Source organism: Henckelia pumila, chromosome 2, assembly GCF_033568475.1.
Source record: "Henckelia pumila isolate YLH828 chromosome 2, ASM3356847v2, whole genome shotgun sequence".
NCBI classification, from domain to species: Eukaryota; Viridiplantae; Streptophyta; class Magnoliopsida; order Lamiales; family Gesneriaceae; genus Henckelia; species Henckelia pumila.
In genome coordinates, this window is record NC_133121.1 from 18,792,762 (window position 1) to 18,818,775 (window position 26,014).

At 35.8% G+C, this 26,014-nt stretch overlaps 1 protein-coding gene and 2 long non-coding RNA genes across 6 annotated transcripts; all 3 read left to right on the forward strand.

The window, feature by feature from the left end:
* Positions 1–984: 984 nt before the first annotated feature.
* LOC140877314 (uncharacterized) lies at positions 985–3,574 on the forward strand. The gene is made up of 4 exons (XM_073280853.1): positions 985–1,627; positions 1,709–1,839; positions 2,267–2,408; positions 3,234–3,574. Exons 1-4 carry the CDS (start codon positions 985–987, stop codon positions 3,572–3,574), a joined length of 1,257 nt encoding a protein of 418 aa, XP_073136954.1.
* A 12,574-nt stretch (positions 3,575–16,148) lies between these two features.
* Positions 16,149–23,381, forward strand: LOC140882690 (uncharacterized). 4 transcript variants are annotated; one of them, XR_012150261.1, is made up of 8 exons: positions 16,149–16,336; positions 17,221–17,281; positions 17,375–17,409; positions 18,700–20,409; positions 20,498–21,381; positions 21,703–21,744; positions 21,827–21,959; positions 22,176–23,381. It is a non-coding gene; the product is annotated as an uncharacterized lncRNA (long non-coding RNA). The 4 variants fall into 4 exon arrangements; XR_012150263.1 differs by having other exon boundaries at positions 20,498–20,845; positions 21,121–21,744; XR_012150262.1 differs by having other exon boundaries at positions 20,486–21,744.
* An 828-nt stretch (positions 23,382–24,209) lies between these two features.
* LOC140882691 (uncharacterized) lies at positions 24,210–24,926 on the forward strand. Its single transcript, XR_012150264.1, has 3 exons — positions 24,210–24,242; positions 24,336–24,370; positions 24,810–24,926. It is a non-coding gene; the product is annotated as an uncharacterized lncRNA (long non-coding RNA).
* The last annotated feature ends 1,088 nt before the right edge of the window (positions 24,927–26,014 follow it).

Genomic DNA, 26,014 nt, shown 5'->3' on the forward strand with positions numbered 1-26,014 from the left:
TTACTTTATCTGCCTTAGCTTTCTAATTATTCAAATCTGCAAGGAATATTTCTTCCGCCTGATAATTTCAGATCTTTCGAGCAGATCAAAGTTTTAAGCAAAAAAACTTCTGTCTGATTTTCACAAATCAGATCGAAGAATTTCTAAAAGTTTTTAAATAGTGTATTCACCCCCCCTCTACACATATTTTTGATCCTAACAAGTGGTATTAGAGCGGTTCTTGCTTATCACTTGAATCGTCTCTTAACTATGGCATCCTTAGCTATGGCATATTTTAGTAAAATTCCTATGTTCTCAAAAGAATATTATGATGATAGGAAAATTCGTATGCAGGCACACCTATTAGCACTAGATGATGACATGTGGTTCGCAGTAACAGATGGACCAATAAAGATTATGAAAATCAACACTGCCATTGCCATTACTGATGGTGCTCCACAAATGATAGAAAAGCCTCGAGATGAATGGACCTCTGAAGACAAGCGGAAAGCCAATCTGGAGAATGTAGCCAAGACATAATATACAAGACTCTGGACAAGAACATGTTTAGCAAGATCAAAAGCTGCACTACTGCCAAAGAAATATGGGAAAAGCTCACCCAACTATGTGAAGGAAATGATCAAACAAAGGAAAACAATCTCATGGTGTCCATCCAAAAGTTTGACAACATAAAGATGAAACCAGGAGAAACAATGAATGAATTCGATGAAATATTCAGCAGCAGTATGATTGAGCTGAATGCACTTGGGAAGAATTATAGCAACCGTGAAGTAGCACTCAAAGTCATGAGAGCTCTACCACGTAAATGAGATGTGAAAACAGTAGCTATGAGAGAATTCAAAGATCTCAATAAGATCGAATTACATGATTTATTTGAGATCTCAAAGCCTATGAATTCGAGCTGGGAGTTCGAACTGAGGAAGAACATCAACATCACAAGTTACCAAGGCCCTCACTGCAGCAGATGAAATCCTAGCAACCAAAATGGCAGAACAAATCAGTAGTGATGCAATGTTACTATTTGTTAAGAAGTTTGGAAGATTCATGAGAAAAAATCACAGCAATTTCCAAAGAGCAAACATATCAAGCTTCAAACCAAAAGAACCAGTTGAAGAAAATCGAACTTGCTACAACTGTGTAAAAGAAGGACACTTCATAGCTGACTGTACCAAACCAAAGAAGGATGAGAAAAGAACATCATACAAAAAGATTTTCAGAGAAGAAAGAAAGAGATTCAGAAGGAAGAAAGAACAAAAGGCTCTATTAGCATATGAAAGCAACAACAAGTGGGCTGGATCAGACTCCACCTCATCTGACTTAGAAACATCGTCAAGTGAAAGTGAAGATGATGCTGTCAAATGTCTTATGGCTAATGACTCTGAATTTTCCGATGAAGGAGAGGTACTTGATTTTACTTTTGATGAATTTAGTAAGGAAGATCTTATTAATGCAATAAATGAGATGGTTAATGAATATCGTATACTATCTCACAAGTTTGATGAAGTCAGAACAAACAGAAAGAGTTCAATAGATAAGTCAGATCAAGGTAACTCAAATGAGTACACTGAATCAGACAGTCTAAAGGCTCAGATAAGTTTGTTAATGACTGAGAACAATGATATGAGAAGTAAGCTTCAATAAAATTTATCTAAAAATCAGAGATTAAAATATCTAGTAAGCTCTTGGAATAAAGCATCGATATCCTTAGATAAACTTACTGGAATGCAAAAGCAAGCTGGAGATAAATCTGTCTTAGGCTACAACATAAATGAAGGAAATTCATCTATTTCAACCACTCAATCTTGTCTGGAAAATAACAACTCTAAATGTATGAAGTTTGTGAGATCCAGCACGATATATGAGCCAGAGATCCCTATGAAATATTCAATACCTCAAGAGAGTAAACTCTTACACAGAGGGCTAGGATATGTTGAGCCAGATAGATCTAAGTTACGATGGACTAAACCTAGATCAAATTGGTCTGGACATGGTCTTTAAAGACAAAGAACTTTATCATCTCAACATAAACCACATTTTAATGACTCTTATAGAAAGTATTGGAAGTCAAATAAAAATAATTGATCTGATCACTACACTTGGAACACACAGCACAATGCACAAAGGACATCAGATAGACCTTCTATCCCCAAAGGACAACATCATGGAAAGTATGTAAGGATAATCCAAGTATGGATTCCAAATGGATTAATCCAGCGTGGACCCAAGTACGAATGGGGACCAAAGTTATTTTACTTTATTTTTGCAGGTAAACAAAAGTGAACTTATTAAACAAGCAGTCTGGTACTTGGACAGTGGATGCTCAAGGCATATGACAGGAGACAAAAGAATGTTATCTGAATACATTCCAGGACCAGGACCTAAAATTACTTTAGGAGATAACTCTAAAGGTACAACCATGGGTAAGGGTAAGCTTATCCATGGAAATATTCACGTCAAAGATGTTTTACTTGTAGAAAATTTAAAATATAATCTGATTAGTATTAGTAAATTGTGTGACCATGAATATTGTGTAGAATTTCAAAAGCACACCTGCACAGTAAAAATCAATCTGGACTAATCATTATGACAGGAGAAATAAGTGGAAATACTTACAAAGTAAACAGATCGGATCAACCACTTAACTCAATCTGTCTGGCAGCATCAAAGATGAACCAAAATTGGTTATGGCACAAGAGAATCAATCACTTGAACTTCAAAGCTTTAGCCAATATGAGTAAATATGAATTGGTTACGGGTCGCCTAAAATCGAGTTTTCAAAAGATAAAGTTTGTACTGCCTGCCAACTAGGTAAGCAGATCAGATCAACTTTTAAAAATAAAGGTTGTAAATCTTCTTCCAAAAACTTAAAACTATTGCACATGGATCTCTTTGGTCCTATACCATTAATGAGCTTAGGGGGAATGAAGTACACCTTGGTTATTGTTGATGATTTCTCAAGATTTACTTGGGTGATATTTTTAAAATACAAAGATCAAACTGCCACCCAATTGATTAAACTTCTTTTAAGACTTCAAAATGAGAATCTCAAACGATTGACAAAACTAGAAGTGACAAAGGAACCGAGTTTAAAAATCAAACTCTGTCTACTTATCTGGAAAATCATGGAATCAAGCATGAGTATTCTGTAGCTAAAATGCCACAACAAAATGGTGTTGCAGAAAGAAGGAATAAAACTCTAAAAGAAGCTGCTAGAACAATGATTGTTGATTCAGGTATTTCACAGAAGTTTTGGGCAGAAGATGTAAACACAGCTTATTATACTCAGAACAGATCAATGATTAAAAAGAAAGTCGAAAAAACACCTTATGAGATCTGGTATGGTAAAGTTCCAGAGATATCATACTTTAAGGTATTTGGTTGTAAATGCTTCATCAACAACAATGGTAAGACTCATCTGACTGTACTTGATGTCAGATCAGATGCTGGTTTGTTTCTTCGATACTCATCTGCTAGTAAAGCTTATAGAGTATTCAATACTAAATCTTTAATAGTTAAAGAATCAGTTCACATTGTTTTGATGAAACATCTGTCACTAATGAATCTCCAAGATTAAATGATCTTAGCAACAGAATAGAAGATTCGAAGCTTGATACAGATGATGATGAAGAGATCCAGATCAGACGGAATAGAGAAATTCAATGTGAACCAGATCAAGTTGAAGAACAGAGACCATAAGAACCACCAATTGATAATGAGGTTCCAACAAACACATATCATATTGAACATCACGATGATCAAGATCAACAAAGAAACACAGATCAACTTGGTCCAAATTACAGATGGTCCAAGACTCATCCACCGAACTTGGTAATAGGTAATCCATCTGCACCTTTGAGAACCAGAGGTCAGATGATTAATGAGTTAATGCATGCTGCTTTTATTTCTCATATAGAACCTAAGAAATTAAAAGAAGCTTTACTTGACAGTAATTGGATAGAAGCTATGCAAATTGAACTGAACCAATTTGAAAAAAATTCTGTCTGGAATTTAGTTCCTAAACCCTCAGATAAATCTATAATAGGAACTAGATGGGTATTTAAAAATAAACTCAATGAAAGTGGTAGTGTAGTAAGAAATAAGGCTCGCTTAGTAGCACAAGGTTACAGACAAGAAGAAGGTATTGACTTTGATGAAACCTTTGCTCCTGTAGCTAGACTTGAAGCTTTTAGAATATTTCTTGCTTAAGCTGCTTTCAAGGATTTTAAAGTATTCCAGATGGATGTTAAAAGCGCATTTCTCAATGGTCATCTTCAATAAGAAGTGTTTGTTGAACAACCCCAGGATTCGAAAGTCAAACTTATCCAGATCATATATTCAAGCTGGATAAAGCTCTTTATGGGTTGAAACAAGCTCCACGAGCTTGGTATGATACACTTTCACTTTTTTTTAATGATCATGATTTTACTATTGGTTCTGTAGATAAAACACTTTTTAAATTTTTCAAAGGTGATCATACTTTATTAGTTCAAATATATGTTGATGATATCATATTTGGGTCAACTAACCCCAAATTATGCAAGAAGTTTTCTAAGATGATGCAGGATAAATTAAAAATGAGTAGATGGGAGAATTGACATTCTTCCTGGGATTACAAGTCAGACAGATGGAAAAAGGAATATTCATAAATCACGTCAAATACACAAAAGAACTTCTGAAGAAATTTGGAATGGAGAATTGTTCTGCTGCTAGTACTCCAATGTGTGCTTCAATAAAACTGGACAAAGATGAAGCTGGACCTTCGGTAGATAAAACTCTATTCATGGGACTTATAGGATCCTTACTTTATCTGACAGCAAGAAGACCATATATTATGTTCTCAGTCGGTCTGTGTGCAAGATTTCAATCTAATCCGAAACAATCTCACTTCATTGCTGCCAAAAGGATTCTAAATTATCTAAAGGGAACTCAGAATGTTGGATTATGGTATCCAAAGGACTCGAGTTTTAATCTGATTGGTTACTCAGATGCAGATTATGCAGGTTGCAGAATTGATCGTAAAAGCACAAGTGGGACTTGTCAATTTCTAGGAGACAGGCTTATTTCTTGGTTCAGTAAGAAACAAACATCTATTGCTACATCTACAGCTGAATCAGAATACTTAGCCGTAGTAAGTTGTTGTGCACAATTGCTCTGGATTCAACAACAACTCAGAGATTAAGGTGTTGATTCATCTGAATCACCAATTTTCTGTGACAATACAAGTGCAATTGTCATCACATACAATCCAATTCTACATTCCAGAACAAAGCATATTGACATACGTCACCATTTCATCCGGGATCATGTTCAAAAGAAAGACGTTCGTCTGGAACATATCTCAAATGATCTGCAAGTTGCTGATATTTTCACCAAGCCATTACCCGACACTAAGTTTTCTTATTTTTGAAATGTTCTTGGTTGAATTGATATTGATTAATTATGCACATGTTTAAGGGGAATATTTACTCAATACTATAATGATTATATGTTTGAACAAGAACAGATAAGAAGCAAAAATCCAATGAATTTCATTTATTGATCTGCATAAGCTACACGGGCAAGATCTATTCTACTATGCATTTCAAGCCAATTGATCATCCAAACACTTAGGGAGCCCTGACCATTGCAGACGTCATCTTCAAAGCATATGTTCTGCATCTCATCTTGCTCTGTGAGAAGAATGAGAAGCCAAAATCCTGAAGACTTCAGGACATCTCGTGTATTTTGAGTACCAAGCATGAGCTTGCACTTCCGTATTCTTGCATAATTACGATGACGCATCTCATGAGACAACGGAGGACGGTTGGCACGACGAGGACGGTGGAGAGAATCCAAGAAATGCCACATTCTCATCCCTCGATCAAACACTCTCCTCCTATATTGATCCTTCTAGATCTCTTTCTCTTGCTCGACAGATGAAATATTGATATTACCATTCATGATTACCATAATTTTTTTATGTTACTAAACTTTTTCACTTAGCCGTATTTTATAGTGCATTTCAAGGAGATGAAAGTCCATGCGACGCCTCAGCCTCACAAACGTCCAATCAATGTTTACTTATTTATTGAAGCTATATAAAATTCGATCTGCATATCTCTTGGATTGCATCAAATCCTGCTTGAGATCCTCAAAATTTTTCAGACTTTATTTTGACTTAAATAACATTTCCTATTCTATGCAAAAAGTGGAACAGTAACGTAATTATTTCACAGACAGCATGTCCAATCATCAATATTTTCCTTTATTTTCTGCGTATATGCATTATATATCAAATTTTTCTCTGAATATATAAAAATCTCATAATTATTATCTGACTACGCATTAAATTTAAATTTATGATTGTTCAACCTCTAGGATAATCTTTCATCTGATTCGTTGAAACTTTCATCTGATTTATGTGACCTTATTTGATCTTAATTTTTAGATAAGTCTTATTTCTTCTGCATAAAAATTACGTTTTCACATTAATTAGTTCCATCTGCACACTACATATGAACACAGAAACAGAGGATAAGGAAAATATTTCATTTCATAAACTTGGATTGCATACATGATTCTACTGCACTTTTCGCATACATACTTAATCAATCTTATACAGTTCATCAGCAGACCTTCTCTTTGGAGCCCACACCGTCTTTCTCACATCCGCTTTGATACACCACCTATTCAACCACTCCAGCAGCAGCAGATCAAAACTCCTGCCCTTGTACTCACCTGCATTGATCAGATGAGTGAGGACTCGCTCCTCCTTCCTATACATCAGAAAGGACAAACACTTGTCAGAGAAAATGTCCTCAACCTTTCTCGAACCCAATAACTCCAGATACTTATTCTTCCTATCTTCCAGTTCCCAAACATCTTCTTTTTTGCGTGGAGGGAACAGAGCCTAATGATACATCCTGATTTCTTCAACTTTGAACCAAAGCCTCATTACCCAATTCAGGATGAACTCCTGAAGCTCCTCCTTAAATTCTTCAACGGATAGATCAGAACTCGTGGAAAACTTATCTGGAACTCTGTTTTGCAAATGAAAAGTTACTCCGAATTTTCATCCGAGTGTCCTATTTATAGAGGATATCTTTGTCGTTTTGTGTTCCAAAATTTGCATTGAAATATTATTATTTTTTCCGCGTGTTTAGACTTAATAATTATCAGCCGCATCTTTTTGAATTTGAAAGGCTGCTTACGTCAGATAGCCACGTATTTGGGAAAAACCTTTTAAAACTTATCTGAAACATTGTTTCTTCGACACTTAACATTTCTGAGCCCTAAACATCTCTTCCAAAAGAACAAATTACTCGAATCCTTCCTTCTATTTTGCAGGAACAAATGACGCCAATCACCCAAAATGTTCTTCTCATTGATTTACACACCATGTTTGATCTTACAGATCAAGGAATGGTGGACATGTTCAAAACGATTGAAGCTTCTGGGCTACGGAAATTTCTCGAAGGAGGAAAATCTCTTTACAAGCAGGCACTACCCAAATTCTTTCAGATCGCAAAATTTGAAGATGGTGTTATCTCTGCAACTCTGGGTGGAGAATCAGTACGAATTACATCTGCCCTATTCACTTCTTCATTTGATCTGCCAAGACAGGTAATCACTGATTTCTCAGAGATATCTGCTGCAACAAAGAAACAAATGAAGAGTATGCACTCTTTGACAGACAAGCCAATGAGAATACCTTGCAAAAAGAAAGAATTGAAGATGGAATTGAGAATCTTTCATGACATTGTGGCCAAATCACTTCTGGACAAAGCAGGTTCCTTCGATGCAATTACATCTGAAAATTTTGATGTTATGGTTGCCATTTCTGCTGGTATTACTGTCAATTGGTCTACCGTTCTGTTCGATATTCTATTAGCTATGATCACTGCTCCAACAGTTCAATCCCAAGGCTTTGCCATTCAGATCGGAGAGATTTTGAATGACTTGGACGTCCATCTAGGACCTTCTTCTAATCTTCATCCGCACAAGACTTTGAATGAAAGGGCAATTGATGTGTACAAGGGAAAGCAACTGATTGTCTTTAAACATGGTACACTTATCCAGATGAGGGAAGGAGAACGATTAGACCTCCTCCTAGGATCCCACAGGCTATTCAATCTGCACCAGTTTCAGCTATCCCCATATCAATGGTGGAAAGTGTTGTTCCTCCGCTGACTCAGATGAACATCACTACTCTTCAGTCTGGATTCTTCAAAAATCATGATGATGTATCGGATCCATCCTCCAATGCTCAAAGGATAATTGATCTGACTTTTGATTACATAATCAAAAATGCAAAAGAAAATATGAAGATTTTTTACAGGTGGGTTTTTTATCAAATCGAGGATCACTTTTCAAAGATCAAGACTTTAGCCAAGCTCAAAATAATTGCAACTCTTGAGAATAGAATCCTTGAGTGGGCTGAGACTCAATTTATCTCTCAAGAACTGGAAAGAAGAGAGTTTGTAAAGATCAGGCTAAAGGAAAGCAGTCTTCGAGCTCATCTGAGGTTACAGAGGACAAGCCTCAATCCCGAAAGTTTGGATATTTTTGATCAAACTGCCGCACTTAATCAACTGGAGAATGACGCTCATCTTATGACTACTACTGCTCAAATGATGAGACAAGATTTTTCTTTGGAAACTTCAACCAAAGAACAGTCTTCTTCATATGCTACTTGCTTTGCTGTAGATGATCTAAACTTCTCGGATGAACTCAGTTTGTCTGCTGATCCAATCACACCAACTGTCTCACCGGTTAGAGCTGCTTCTCCTCCAAAACAAAATATCCGATTATTGATGTTTTTAAACCAGCCTGATGTGGAATTCCTATCTGAGGAACCACTGATAACACCCCACAATGAAGATCAATCAAGTGATCAAATCTTAGATGCACCAGACTGAACTCTCTGCATCTCAAGAACCATTGGTAACTGAAGTTGAAATTGTAGAACCACTGGTTGCACAAGCTTTTCTTGATGATCTACTGGTTGAGCATCTCATTTCATCTGAAAATCAATCCATGGATGAACCACAGTTTGACATTCTTGCTCTTGATGAATCTTTTGTTGAAGAAGTTTTAATTGAGTCACCAGAACAAATGCTGGCCTCCAATATTGATTTGAACACAACAATTGTTCCATTTGTTCCACTGGCAGAACAAAGTCAAGTATTATCGGCAGGATCAGTGGAAATAGTTCCGTCTGAACATTTGGTAATAGATCTGCCTCCTATTTTTAAAATAGTTAGGACTGATCTAGTTCACAGTATATTCAGGCCCATTACTGTCATGTTCACGGATAAGTTGGCTCTTCCATCTGCGACTTTATCGGAAATATCCATTTCAGATCAAATTGATTCATCTGAAATTATGGAAGATGATGTTTTTGAATCTACTGCCGTCACAAATCCACTACTTAAACTTTGTGATTCTTCTCATTCTGAAGATGCTGCTCCTTGTACTTCCAATCCGATCGAGGTCAGACCAGATAAATTCTTATCTGAATCTCTCACTCAACTGTTCTCTATGGTATCTGAACTGCAAATCAATCAGGTTCAAACTTCTACAGAGCTTCGCGATTTCAAGTCACATATGTTGACAATGGTCAATAACATCAGCGAATCTGTATTACATGTTCGAAAGCATCATACAACAGAATATATGAACATTCTTTGGAAACTCAAAAGTTTAGAAGCCTCTACTAAAGCTCACAACAAGAAAATTCATGATACTTTTGGCACCCAAATCACAATTATTCTGGATCTTTTATCAGAGAATGGTGATGCCAAAAAGGAGAAAAAGGCTACCTCATCTAAGGCCAAAGGCAAAGGAAAGAAGTTAAGACTATCAGATCAGAAGAAGAACAGAGTAGATTAGATCAATGCAACGATCTTCTTGGAAAATTATTTTTTGACATTTATTTTGTCTAAAATTATTACTCGATCTATGAAAGTACACATTTGGAAAGCATTTTGATCTATCGCCTTTATCATTATTTGATTCGGATATTGACTTGGTTTTGACATCACCAAAAAGGGGGAAATTGTTGGAGATCAAACTCTAAAGTTTTGGTGATAACAAGTCAAAACAAAACCAAGTATTAAAATAATTTAAGGAAAAATCAATTCGGACTCATCAAGATCAAAGTTTAAAGCTGCCAGATCAAATGTCCGATTTTCGGATGATTCAAGTATTCGATCCACGTTTCTTTGTGAACAATTTATTTCAACAGATCAAATACAACAGACTTCCACCAAGACAGATCAAGTAGCCATCAACCAGATCAAAGTCTCACTCTGAAGTAACCGTTGCTGAGGTTGTTGAAGTAAAAGACAAAAGCATTTAATGGGATTTTGAATGTTAATTGGCTTCCCTCAATGTCAAGATTTGTGAGCTAATTTATGAGATATGTTGGCAGCTCAATCTCAGAAATTGTTGGCGGCTCACTGGTTACTTTTGAAGACTATAAATACTCAAGGGATTCAAAGATTTTAATAAGAGACAAAGAGTGAAAATCACAAGCTATCGAAATCTAAGTTCATTCGCAAAGCCAAAAAGCCTTCACCCAATATCCTAACTCAGAAACCCAGATTATCATATCAAAGTTTTGAGATCCTGAGTTAGAAAGTATTACAAAGATCGATTGAGCTCAAAGAAATACATTCAAGAACGATCCAGATCAAAGCCATTCACAGCTATCCAGATCAAAACACCGAAGCACACTATGTAGCTTTATTTTTGTAACTCGAAGCAGATTGATTGCTCTGCTTCAAGAGAGAGAGAGAGTATTGCTAGGAGTTCCTCTCAAAGGATTGATCGGATTGGATTTGTACAAAGAGTTGTATAAATCAAAGTCTTCTAGTGGAATTCTTCTGAAAACAGAAGAAGGGGTGACGTAGGAGAATTCATCTCCAAACATCCATAAAAAACTCTGTCCCTTTTACATACTGCATTCACATTACTTTATCTGCCTTAGCTTTCTAATTATTCAAATCTGCAAGGAAGATTTCTTCCGCCTGATAATTTCAGATCTTTCGAGCAGATCAAAGTTTTAAGCAACAAAACTTCTGTCTGATTTTCACAAACCAGATCAAAGAATTTCTAAAAGTTTTTAAATAGTGTATTCACCCACCTCTACACATATTTTTTATTCTAACAGACCTTTTATTTTTTTAGAAGATGTGTCACTAGTTCAAACACAAACTAATGTTATTCTTAGGTTAACCGCAACCTTGAATCTCTACATCTAACTTCAATACGAGACCTATAATTTCACATCATTGTCACCTCAAAATATTGAAAAACACAACTTTTATTAACTTTTCGGCACAATCCTGAAACCAAAAAATAATTTTTTTACAGGTCTCACTAATCATTTCTATACACATTCTACAATTATTATTTAGTATTTATATTTAAAATTTTAATTTTTATGATATAATAAAATATTAATCTTAAATAATTGTTAAATACAAAAAGTAATTTGATTGACAAACTTTTAATATTTATTTAATTAAAATCAAAATTTAATATCTATTATAAAATTCAAGTGTGCATAATATTTATAAATAAATCCATATCTGAAAAAATTTATTAAATATTATATTTTTATTATCAATATATAATTAAAATTTGAAGTGTTATAATGATTTAATAAAATAAGAAACGGAATTAATAATAAAGTTTTAATAAAATAAGACACGATATAGTTATAATATTCATAATTAATAATAAAGTTTGAATTGATGAATCGTCTCCGTACACAACTAATAAAGACCAACATAAATTTAAAAAAAATATAAACATACGCAAGTGACAAATAACAAGATAAATTTAAATAAAAAAACATACACAACCGAAAAATTGAATGATAATAAAGTTATTTCTCAATAATTGCATACGTACCTTTCCAAGATATGTTCAGCAAGTCGGCTCAAAGTTGGTGATGTTTGGATAGAGCCCATGAAAATTCTTGCTGGTGGAAGAGAGTATTCATCCGACCAATTGACTGATTCAAACCCCCCCCCCCCCCCCCTTTGATTCTCAATAATCATGTTGTGCAAAATAAGGTTTACATGATATTCTTTAAATTATTCTTGTGATAAGATCTTACATGATATTCTTTAAATCATTCTTGTAATAAGATCTTGAATGACCTCTAACTATTTCCTGATGAGCTTGGAGAACTCCAAATGTCTGCTCAAATTCCTTTCTTGCAGAGTATTTTCTCTCTTAAATTTCTCCCTCTTGGGGTCCGCAAGGCATGGAAAGCTATTGACAAAAGCATCTCATTACGGGAAGATTCCATCTATAAGATAATATCCTTTTGTATATATAAGATTTTTCGTCCACCACGAAATGAACATTCGGAACATTTTCTTGTAGGATGGCGTTGAATAATGGTGATTCATTATGAAAATTTATATCATTATGTGATTCTACAACGCCAAAAAAAGCATGACATATCCACAAGTTTGTAGATGCGACTGCTTCAAGAATTATTATTGAGACGCCATAATCGCCTCTAGTATATTGTCCTTTACAAGCTACGGAACAATTCCTCCAATCCCAATGCATGCAATAAATGTTGCCTAACATTCTAAGAAAGTCGTGTTTCTGTTCATGAATTTGTAGAATTCGTTGAGTGTCCACATCATTGAGTCTTCTAAAGTATCGTGCCCCAAACACAACAATAACACATTGGCAGAAGGTTACCAATCATACCAGTGCAGTTCTTTCACCCATCTGTACGTATTCATCGAGAGATTCGGGGGCTGTATATGTCAATTGACAAATAACAGCTATGCATTTTTAAGTGGGGACAAGCTCTGTCTTCCTACAACGTCTCTCCTCCATTGAAAGTACTTTGAATGATTTGTAAGAGCATATAATATGTGAACGGATAACTCTATGAGCATTTGAAATATCTTTCGGAATACTTCAGCGTGGAATGCAGTATTTTCAAAGAAATAATCTTTGAAAATTAGAGAATGACCGTCTTCACGATCTCGATTCACACATCTCCTTGAATTTCTAGACTATGCATTCATTCGGGTTGTTTGAAGTATCTTTTGTTCCTCTTAAAGCAGCGTAATCATCATGTGATCTACATCATCTTCTGCATATTCGCACATCTCATATCTCCAAAACTCACGAATCAAACTTTCTATAGCGCGACGTGGATCTTCAGACATTTTTATTTTTAAGTGTTGAGAAGTTGGAAATAGTGAATGAAATAAATGAAAATTTTGGACCATATTTATAGAGTAAAATTTTAAATTTTATACTATCTGTTACACACAATTCAATGTTATACTATCTTTTTCACACAATTTGATGTTACATTATCCGTTACACATAATTCAGTGATATATTATCCCTTACACACACAAAATGTTATAGAACTGTATCGATTTTTTTATCTAAATAATTTTTTTGGGTTTTATTTTTAATTTACAATTAATAAAAAAAATTGAATTGAATCCTTACAATGATATAAAAAAACAAAACACAACATTATATATTACTAGTTGATGATAAAAAAAACAACATAATTAATCGCATCCGTACATGGTTGACGAAGACGACCAACATAAAAATTTAAAAACATAAATGTACACAAAAAATGTTTGACCAACATAATTTATAGATAATTATACACACAACCAATATATCTATTGTATGTCACGTCCTTTTGCAATTACTTCAAACTATTTTTATATGCCAATGAAGTTGGTCTCTGTCATATCACGAGTATCCTTCATAAGTATATCATAATATTTTTGTTCAAATTTGATTTCTTTATGTAGCTTCTCGGAATCCTTCTGCTTAATCTCAGTCTCCTCATTCTTTATCTATGCTTCCTTATTTTTTTTATCTCAGCTTCCTTTATCGCCAATTTTTCTTTTTGATACTTTTGTATTTGTTCCCATTTCAGTGAGATTTATCTGTCATCTGTAACTTTGGCTTTGTTCCTTATTTTGGCCATATGTTACCCCATTGGACGTGATCGGATTTCAAATACCTCATCACTATCAGGATTGGTTGAAGATGTATGTGCCCTTGACTCGAAAGACCTTGATTTCTTGTTAGAGTGATGTCCAAGTGATCCGGGAGTCGATTTCTCGCACTCCATTACAATCTTCCGCACGTGTTCGTATTTGAATGCCTTATTCTTGTGTGATGATTTCCACATATCATATGCAGCAGCTAAAATATCAACATTAATTTGAAAACTAGCCCGATTGTTGAGAAAATTATTTTACCATCTAAAAAAATTATCAACATCAGGCATAACATGATATTAATGCGACTTTATCGCATTTAATTCTCTCATCGGTGTTCCCATTGGCCGATTATCATTATAGTATGTGATGGTACATCGCCATAAATGTTAAAATTTTTGTGTGTTGCCAATTTTTGGATCGTTGGTAGTAGTACCCCCAAGCTCTTGCAAGACATTTTTATTCCTTGGTTGTCCACATCATGTTAACTTTATTACGAGGAACATTCTTTTCATTTTCACATGCATCATCATCCTCTAGGTTAATATTTTCTTTCACAAGCTGTGTCGAATGTGGTGGAATATGAGAGCCAAACCATGACATGCATTGGTGTTGTTTACTCTCAGTCGCATCCATATCCTCCAAAAGATACGTTTTGAGATTCACTTGGTGGGATTTCCCATGGTGGTGAATGAGAGAACACGTGAGAATGGTGTGGCATCATAAAAGGTAACCCCTTTAAGTATGCGGTCGGGAACATTGGGTCAAAAAACTGAGGGTTAGGAACATCATTCGAACCGGTAGAAATTTTTTGTGGAAAATAAGTTGCGTAAGGAATTCAAAAGAATCGGGATTGAGACGAGAACGAGATTGATAATTTTGAGAGCTTGAATATCTTTCCATATTTAGAAAATCCAAATAATTGTTGAATGAACCACTGAATAAGGAATTCAAAAGAATCGGGATTGAGACGAGAACGAGATTGATAATTTTGAGAGCTTGAATATCTTTCCATATTTAGAAAATCCAAATAATTGTTGAATGAACCACTGAATTGATCAGTCGTTTGATTTATACACTAAAATAAACTAAGATGGTTTCGGAAAAAAAAAACGAATGATTTGTGAAATCAGATTTATGTCTTATTTATAGTTGATTTTTTATTTTACTTTTTTAAAAAATATTGAATTAATAAAAATGCATATTAACTTATCGATGTACACATTCCAATAAATTGTGGGTGGTATTTATGATTGGCACATTTTCATTCATCTTTATGGTTCATTAAAAAGATTAAATACGTGTGGAGCCCATGTCCTAAGCACGAGTGCGTGGCACTCGCTGCTGCAGGGGGTGCATGCATCGCACCCCTACACAAACACATATTTTTTTTAAAAAAAATTATATTAAAAAATGAGACTGTACATGGCATCCAAAATTGGACACCAACTATAACTACAATTGAAGAATTGTAGTCTGCCCAAAGCCCAATTATTGGGTTTTGTACAGCTCGGATTGCAGTCACCCTTATAGAATTTGTAATTTTTTAAATTTTGATGTGGTGATAATGTGAAATGGTAGGTCCCGCCCCGCAATAAAGTTGAATTTTTAGTTTTAAGACTGCGGTCACCCTTAATATTTTAATAATTATAAATGAAATTATTAATAATAAATAATTGTGATGATTATTTATAATAATAATAATAATTTTAATAATAATAATGTAATAATCCAAAAAAATAAGGTACTTTCTCAAAATTAGAACGATTATTTACCAAATTTTGACTAAAAGTTTAAAAATAAGTGAAACATAAAAACTCAGGTGAGACGATCTCACAAGTTAATTTTGTAAGACAAATATCTTATTTGGATCATCTATGAAAAAATATTACTTTTTATAGGAAATATGTGCAAGGTTGAACTGTCTCACAAATAAAAAAAAAATGCTAAAATGGTTTATTTGGATTGGTTGGTAAATTCATAATTATCTACTATCAAAACCATCAATATGTCATGATTATCTAAAAGTCATGTCTATCCATTATTTATATTTATCCATTAGTCATACTTATTCATTACTCATATATATCCGTTAATAATGTCATAAACACATAAATGTGTACGCATTGGAATGATACATTATTATATTCATCTAGTTTTCACTTTTTTCACAACTTTATTCCTCAAACTTTTGGATAACAACTATTTTGGTTCCTATTTTTTTTTTCTCAAAATGGTCCCATTGGTAAAGATTCAATGGAGTCGGCACGGAGTTGAAGAAGCGACATGGGAAGTTGAAGATGACATGAGACAGAGATTTCCTTGTCTATTCCACTAATGTGAGTTCTTATTCAGTTTTCTGTTATTATTTATTCTTATGTGTGTACAGACTGCATATCTTGACTGCTTATTAATTCGAGAACGAACTCATGTCTTAGTAGGGGAGAAATGTAAGGCCCGAGATTATGTAATTTAATCCGAGATTATTTAATTTTAATTCGAGTATATTTAATTTGGGAATATTTAGAGTTTTGATTTAAATTCTAATATTCTTAAATTATTTAGGATTGAAATTGAATTAAAATAAGGGCCAAGGACCAAATTGCAAATATTGAAGAATGAAGGGTTTAAACTGCAATTAAAATTGAAGTGATCAGATTATTAATTGATGTATCAGCATGTGTATGTGTATGTCTTATAAGAATTCAGCATTTTCGAACAGAGGAGCCGAGATCCTTTCCTTTTCTTTGTTTTCTGATTTTCAAATCGCCGTAACTTTTATTCGATTGTCTGATTTCGATTCTGAAAAGTGTTCTAGAATCCTTGCGATGAGAGCTTCGATCTACTGTAAGTTTTTATCGATTTCGGCATGGTTTAAAGATTAATATATGGTAGAGATCATAATTTGAGTATATTGTTATGTTCTTGAGATTATTTGTTGTGTTGTATCGCCACCGACTCGACGAATGATTATTGTTTTGAGTTAATATGATTTCTACCATGTATTTCAAACTAAATAGCTTCTGAGATGCTAATTTTAATGGTTTGTTAATGATATGAAGTGATTTGATAGTTAGAATGATTTCGATATTATGTCGGTTCTCGATTTTCAATCGCCACGTTTTTTGGTTAGGTTTTGGGACCGTTTTGATAACCGATGATTTAGTCGAGATGTGCTTCGAGATGTTGTTGATGTTGTAGAATTTATGTTCTTCCATTTCAGAGTAGTTGGAAGGCTAATGACTCAAGAACTCTGATTTCAAACCGAAGAACAAGAAGCCGAGGTTTGAAGTGATTTGATTGTGAAGATTGAATGCAGTTTTGATCGATGAAATTGAATAGAGTTTGATCTACTTGTTCTTATTGTTATGTTTCAGATTTGAAGCCTAGAGAATTAACAAGAACGAAAAAGGTATAAGACGACATCACAAGTCAGGGATATGTAACTCGAGAATGAAGCTTCTTGAGTTGTTCCGCCAAAATCACATACTTGTTTATTGTTTTGATTATGTTATGATGTTGTCGATCCATCACAGGTAGTGTATCTTATTTGATATGATATGATTTGAGGTAAGAATTGATTCTTATGTCAGGGTCTGAGGCGACCTTATTTTCTAGTCCGAAGGGACGATGATAGATGGATATTCATGTCAAGATCGTATACGAATCTTGATGGCAAAGAGTGTGATAGGAATCAATTCTTTATATATGCGTTTACTCTATTCTCGAGTTGAAATTTTTAGAGTCGATATGTTTTTATTTAACGCGTATATATGTTGATTATACTAAGATTGTATTATCACCGGACGTTTCCGGCTGTTGTCTTGTTTTGTATGTGTACATGACGACATATGGGGCAGGAGCTGGCCAAAGTCAACAAGGGTAGCTCATGAGAGAGTCTAGAGATGTGGACTCGGGTTGTTGTAGTTGAAACGATGTATATTAAGCATAGCAAGCATGTTAGAAACACTTATGAATGTGTTCTTGAGAAGTTGATGAACACCTTGTTTAGTTTCATGCTTTTGTTGGATTCCTAATGGTTGGTTTAATGTATCAACTTGTTATAAACATATTTAGATCTTGTTCTATGTATGTACTCATGTTTTAGGACTTCATTATGATGGATTGGAATGCTTGGAAGGATCATTTATCACCATTGGAATGCAGAGCAGAATTCTGCACAGGGCAGCGCCTGGTCTGCAGAAAAGAGCAGACCGAGCGCCGCACCCTTTGCTCCAACCCGAAGGTTGGAGATGTTGGGAGCGCCCGGTTGGTGATTTTTAACCGACCGAGCGCACCCCTTTTTGAAAAAAAAAAATTTGTTTGATCTTCTTCCTCCCTTGTTTAATTAATGATGTTTAATTACTAATTTCCCTAAGAATGAGATTAGCAACCCGAGGTCCCCACAACAGGTGGTATCAGAGCTTAAGTTTCTCGGAATGAGAATAGATGAGCGGGGTAGATCGAGTCTTCTATTTTGATTGATTTATTCTTGAAGCATGTTTATTATCTGAATTGATTTACATCTTTAAGACTTGCATGCTATATGTTTATCTAATATGATTGGAAGCATGTGGGACTGAGTATGAATCAGAACTCGATCTCTTGAGGATGCATGAAAGTGCTAATCAGAGGATGGACTGAGACATAATTGTGTATATGATATAGTGATGAATTGTGCACTAATCTGTTTGATTATCAGATATGCCTCCCCGACCAGCACCGACTACTAGACATACTTTGGCGGTGAATCAGCCAGAGCAGACTAATGCAGCACAGACAGTACCACAGGTCCCAGTAACAGAACCTGAATTAGGACAGGGTAATACTTCTGTTGATACGATGAGTGGTGATGCAAATCCGATGGAAAAACTGCTGAAACGATTCCAGTCCTTCAATCCGCCAAAACTACAAGGCACTGAGAACTCTGTTGATTGTGAGAATTGATTGGAGGATATCGAGCAGTTATTTGAATCCCTTGACTATACAGATGATCGTCGTGTGAGATTGGTGATCATCAACTACATGGTCTTGCAAAGAGTTGGTGGATAGCGACGAAGAAAGCATTTGAAAATCAAGGTACTGTTATTACCTGGTTTGTATTTCAAACTACTTTCTATCAACGGTTCTTTCATGTTTCTTATCGAAAGGACAAAGGAGAAGAGTTTGCAAGTTTGCAACAGGGACAGTTAAATATCGAAGAATATGTTGCAAAGTTCACTAGCTTGTGGAAGTTTGCTCCACATATTGCTGTCAGTGATGAAGCTCAAGCCGATCAATTTATCAATGGCTTGAATCCCGATGTGTTCACTCTTGTCAATTCGGAAAGACCGAATACCTTTGCCGGTGCTCTGAATCGTGCAAAGGGGGCTGAAGTAGGAATACTGAGGCAACGAGGAGCACATTTTGTGCCACAGCCAGTGAGACAACCACAAGAGCAGCCACAGATTCCACCACCACCTCGATTTGATGCTGGAGGTAGCAGTAGTGGTAAGAAAAATTTCTTCAAAGGCAAAAGCAAATAGTTTAAACGTCCAGATGGTAGTTCTTCTAGTTCAAGTGGATCTAAACAGTTGAGAGTTGGACAGAGGTCTGAGGTTTACTGTACTAAATGCGGTGGTCGCCATACCAGTTAACAGTGCCGAGGAGTGTTTGGAAGCTGCCATATTTGCAACCAAACCGTTCATTTTGCGAGAGTATGTCCACAGCGAGGTTCTGGAAGTGCAGAGGGTGCTGGACCATCTTGATCAGTAACACATCCAGAGAGGCAAGAATCCTCAGTGCATTCATTCCAACCTCAACCACCGTCACAGAGCCGTGCTGGAGGTAATCAAGCTGGGAGTCAGCAGCATAGGCAACAAGCTTGAGTGTTTGCATTGACTGAGGAGCAAGCGCAAGCCGTACCTGATGATGTGATTGCAGCTAACTGCTCTATTTATGGTTATCCTGCTTATGTGTTAGTCGATACAGGTGCATCACACACATTTATATCAGAGCAATATGTTGCATTACATGAATTGCCTATTGAACCCTTAGCTACTGTCGTGTCTATTTCATCACCTTTGGGCAGAGGTATTATATCAGTGAAGTCTGTCAGAAATTGTACATTGCAGTTTGAGGGTCATGAGATTGAGATTGATTATGTTGTACTCGGTTTATCTGATTTTGATTGTATAATCGGTATCGATATGCTAACCAAGTACAGAGCTACAGTTGATTATTTTTAGAAGATTGTGAGGTTCAGACCAGAGATGGATGACGAATGGAAATTCTATGGTAAGGGTTCACGAGCCAGAATTCCTTTGATATCTGTTCTTGCTATGACTGATTTGTTGCAGAAAGAGGCGGAGGGATTTCTGATTTATGCAGTTGATGTACTGAAGACTACCCAAAATTGGCTGACTTGCCAGTGGTTAGTGAATTCGCTGATGTTTTTCCTGACGAGATTCCGGTATTGCCTCCATTTCGAGAGGTAGACTTCAATATAGAATTGATGTCAGGTACACAGCCGATATCGAAAGCACTTTACCGTATGGCACCTATTAATTGAAAGAACTGAAAGAGCAGCTTGAGGATTTGTTAGCCAAAGGTTATATCAGACCGAGTGTTTCTCCTTGGGGTACTCCGGTATTATTTGTTAGAAAGAAAGACGGATCGATGAGGCTATGTATTGACTACCGACAATTGAACAAAGCAATGGTAAAGAATCACTATCCTTTACCTCGTATCGATGATTTATTTGATCAATTGCAGGGTTTGTCAGTATATTCGAAGATTGATTTATGATCTGGCTATCATCAATTGAGGGTAAGAGATGAAGATATCCCTAAGACTGCATTTAGAACCAGGTATGGCCATTACGAATTTATAGTCATGCCTTTTGGTCTAACGAATGCACCAGAAGTATTTATGGGATTGATGAATAGAGTGTTTCAAAGGTATCTAGATGAATTCGTGATCATATTTATCGATGATATTTTGATTTACTCTAAGAACTTGTGTGATCATGCTGGCCACTTAAGAACAGTTTTGAAGACATTGAGAGAGGAGAAACTGCATGCTAAGCTATCCAAATGTGAGTTTTGGTTGAAATAGGTGGTATTCTTGGGTCATATTATTTCAGAAGATGGTATTTCATTTGATCCGAGTAAAGTTGAAGTTGTGATCAGTTGGCAAAGACCAACATCTGTGCCAGAAATTCGAAGTTTTATGGGCTTGGCAGGATATTATCGTCGATTTATCCGAGACTTATCGTCTATTGCAAAGCCTATTACACAGCTTACACAGAAGAATGCACCGTTTGTGTGGGCTGAAGCATGTGAAACTAGCTTTCTAGAGCTAAAGAGAAGATTGACTACAACATCGGTCTTGACAATCCCTTTAGGTACTGGTGATTTTGTTGTTTATTGCGATGCTTCTCACCGAGGATTGGGATGTGTTTTAATGCAAAAATGACATGTTGTTGCTTATGCTTCCCGACAAATGAAACCACATGAAGTCAGATATCCAATTCATGATCTTGAATTGGCAGCTATCGTCTTTGCATTAAAAATTTGGCGACATTATCTGTATGGTGAAAAGTTTGAAATCTTTTCTGATCATAAGAGTTTGAAGTATCTATTTTCAAAATCTGAATTGAATATGAGACAACGAAGATGGCTCAATTTATTGAAAGATTTCGACTGTGAAATCAAATATTATCCAGGGAAGTCGAATGCAGCAGCTGATGCCCTAAGTAGGAAGGTATGTTCCTTATCCTTGTCTACTATAGATGTATCTAATTTGATTGAAGATTGCTGTATTTATGGATATATATTTGAAACAAATAGAAGACCGATGAGAATTTGTGTTATCAGTGTTGAGCCCGAATTTTTGATTCGAGTCAAAGAAGCACAGAAATCTGATTTGAATGTACAGATGTCGATTGAAATGATCAGATCGGGACATCAGTCTGAGTACAAGGTTAGTGATGATGATATTCTGTATGTGAATAATAAAATTGTTGTTCCCGATCTTTCGTATTTGAGAAAGAATATTTTGACAGAAGCCCATTGTAGTAGATTTAGTATTCACCCTGGAGGCAGAAAAATGTACAACGATTTGAAAAATCAGTACTGGTGGAAGCAAATGAAGTCTGACGTGATTGAATTTGTATCAAAATGTCTGAATTGCCAACAGGTGAAGGCTGAGAGGAAGAAACCAGGTGGCTTATTACAGAGTTTGTCTATTCCTGAATGGAAATGGGACCATATTTCCATGGACTTTGTGACAAAGTTGCCACGATCATCCCGAGGTTGCGATGCTATTTAGGTGATCATTGACAGATTGGCGAAATCTGCGTGCTTTATACCTTATCGAATGACTTATCGTCATGATCAAATGGAAGATCTCTATATTCGAGAAGTGGTAAGACTACACGGTGTGCCAAAGTCGATTGTATCTGACCGAGATCCTAGATTTACTTCGCACTTTTGGCATAGCCTGCAGGAAGATCTAGGTACACGCTTACATTTGAGTACCGCTTATCATCCTCAAACTGACGGTCAATCTGAACGAACTATTCAGACTCTCGAGGATATGCTTAGAGCTGTGATACTTGATTTTGGTGTTACATGGCAAGATTCTATACCACTTGTGGAATTCTCTTATAACAACAGTTATCATACGAGTATAGAGATGGCTCCATTTGAAGCATTGTATGGAAAGAAGTGTCGATCGCCATTGTATTGGGATGACGTGTTAGAGGTTCCTGAATTGGGACCGGATATGATTAGACAAATGACTGAGAAGGTGAAGTTGATTCAGCAGAGAATGAGAACAGCACAGCATAGACAAGCCATATATGTAAATGTTCGACGTCGGCCGTTATCTTTTGAACAGGGAGATAGGGTGTTCTTGAAGATTTCACCATTCAGGGGCACAGTCAGATTTGTCAAGCGAGGAAATTTATCTCCACGATTTATTGGGCCTTATGAGATACTTGAGAAGATATGCAATCTTGCTTATCGACTCGCATTACCTCCATCTTTATCTGGAATACATGATGTATTTCATGTATCTATGCTGAGGAAATATCTATCTGATGCGTCGCATATTATTCGATCTGATGAAGATGAATTGGATGAAACCCTTAGCTACTTTGAACAACCGATTCAGATACTTGATAGGAAAGAAAAGTAACTCCGAACAAAGACCATTCCATTGGTGAAGATTCAATGAAGTCGGCACGGAGTTGAAGAAGCGACATGCGAAGTTGAAGATGACATGAGACAGAGATTTACTTGTCTATTCCACTGATGTGAGTTCTTATTCAGTTTTCTGTTATTCTTTATTCTTATGTGTGTACAGACTGCATATCTTGTCTGCTTATGAATTTGAGGACGAACTCATGTCTTAGTGGGGGAGAAATGTAAGGCCCGGGATTATGTAATTTAATCCGAGATTATTTAATTTTAATCCGAGTATATTTAATTTGGGAATATTTAGAGTTTTGATTTATATTATAATATTCTTAAATTATTTAGGATTGAAATTGAATTAAAATAAGGGCCGAGGACCAAATTGCAAATATTGAAGAATGGAGGGACTAAACTGCAATTATAATTGAAGTTATCAGATTATTAATTGATGTATCAGCATGTGTACGTGTATGCCTTATAAGAATTCAGCATTTTCGAAAGAGGAGCCGAGATCCTTTCCTTTTCTTTGTTTTTTGATTTTCAAATCGTCGTAACTTTTGATTCGATTGTCCGATTTCAATTTTGAAAAGTGTTCTGGAATCCTTGCGACAAGAGCTTCGATCTAGTGTAATTTTTTTTATTGATTTTGGCATGGTTTAAAGATTAAGATATGGTAGAGATCAGAATTTGAGTATATTGTTATGTTCTTGAGATTATTTGTTGTGTTGTATCGCCACCGACTCGACGAATGATTATTGTTTTGAGTTAATATGATTTCTACCATGTATTTAGAACTAAATAGCTTCTGAGATGCTGAGTTTTATGGTTTGTTAATGATATGAAGTGATTTGATAGTTAGAATGGTTTTGATATTATGTCGGTTCCCGATTTTCAATCACCACGTTATTGGGTTATGTTTTGAGACTATTTTGATAGCCGATGATTGAGTCGAGATGCTCTTCGAGATGTTGTTGATGTTGTAGCATTTATATTCTTCCATTTCATAGTAGTTGGAAGGCTAAAGACTTAAGAACTCTGATTTCGAACCGAAGAAGAAAAAGTCGAGGTTTGAAGTGATTTGATTGTGAAGATTGAATGAAGTTTTGATCAATGAAATTGAATAGAGTTTGATCTACTTGTTCTTATTGTTATGTTTCAGATTTGAAGCCTAGAGAATCAACAAGAACGAGAAAGGTATAAGACGACATCGCAAGTCAGGGATATGTAACTCGAGAATGAAGCTTCTTGAGTTGTCTCGCCAAAATCACATACTTGTTTATTGTTTTGATTATGTTATGATGTTATCGATCCATCACAGGTAGTGGATCTTATTTGATATGATATGATTTGAGGTACGAATTGATTCTTATGCCAGGGTCTGAGGCGACCTTATTTTCTAGTCCGAATGAACGATGATAGATGGATATCCATGTCAAGATCGTATATGAATCTTGATGGCAAAGAGTGTGATAGGAATCAATTCTTTATATATGTGTTTACTCTATTCTCGAGTTGAAATGTTTAGAGTTGATATGTTTTTATTTAACGCGTATATATGTTGATTATACTGAGATTGTATTATCACTGGACGTTTCTGGCTGTTGTCTTGTTTTATATGTGTACATGACGACAGATGGGGCAGGAGCTGGCCAAAGTCGATGAGGGCAGCTCATGAGAGAGTCTAGAGATGTGGACTCGGGTTGTTGTAGTTGAAACAATGTATATTAAGCATAGCAAGCATGTTAGAAACACTTAAGAATGTGTTCTTGAGAAGTTGATGAACACCTTGTTTAGTTTCATGCTTTTGTTGGATTCCTAATGGTTGGTTTAATGTATCAACTTGTTATAAATATGTTTAGATCTTGTTCTATGTATGTACTCATGTTTTAGGACTTCATTATGATGGATTGGAATGCTTGGAAGAATCATTTATCACCATTGGAATGTAGAGCAGAATTCTGCACAGGGCAGCGCCCGGTCTGCAGAAAAGAGCAGACCGAGCGCCGCACCCTTTGCTCCAACCCGAAGGTTGGAGATGTTGGGAGCGCCCGGTCGGTGATTTTTAACCGACCGAGCGCACCCCCTCTTGGAAAAAAAAATAAAAATTTGTTTTATCTTCTTCTTTCCTTGTTTAATTAATGATGTTTAATTACTAATTTCTCTAAGAATGAGATTAGCAACCCAAGGTCCCCACAGTATATCTACTGGTTATCTCAGTCAGTACTTACGTACCTCAACAAAGGCAATCATAGTATCTCTTTTATAGGTTCCAAGCCGAAAATTCTAGTAATTACCATATTATTATTACTGATCCAAAAGCATTAACTAAGTTATTATATACTCTCCAATTCTATTAGGGATCTCAAATTATACATGCGTTCGTCGTCAGCCATCTGAAGTAGAAGCCCCAAAACATGGGCACAACTCCGCTACGACTATTGGGACGCCTCGCCAACTTCTGGACTCCGCCTAAGTGGCTAAAAACACCTAAAACTACTAGGAGAGTGAAGAAAAGCTAGTGAAATGATCAAGGAATGAGGACTCTCAACCTTCTATTTATAGAGCACGTTTGGATTGTCCGATCTTCAGGTTTGGATCGTCCGATCCCCGCAACGTGGCATCATCTCCTCGATCACATTGGACACCTGGATAACAGGAGTTCGAATCTTCCGATCTCTTCTTGCCCTTCCAAATTTCATTCTTGTTTCCGATCTGTGCAATTCGGAAGGTCCGAACTCTGGTTCGGATCATTCAAACCCTACTAATATTTCGAACTTCAGATTTATCCAATTAGCAACTCTATAATCATGATTTACCCTTAATCACACAAATTAGGGT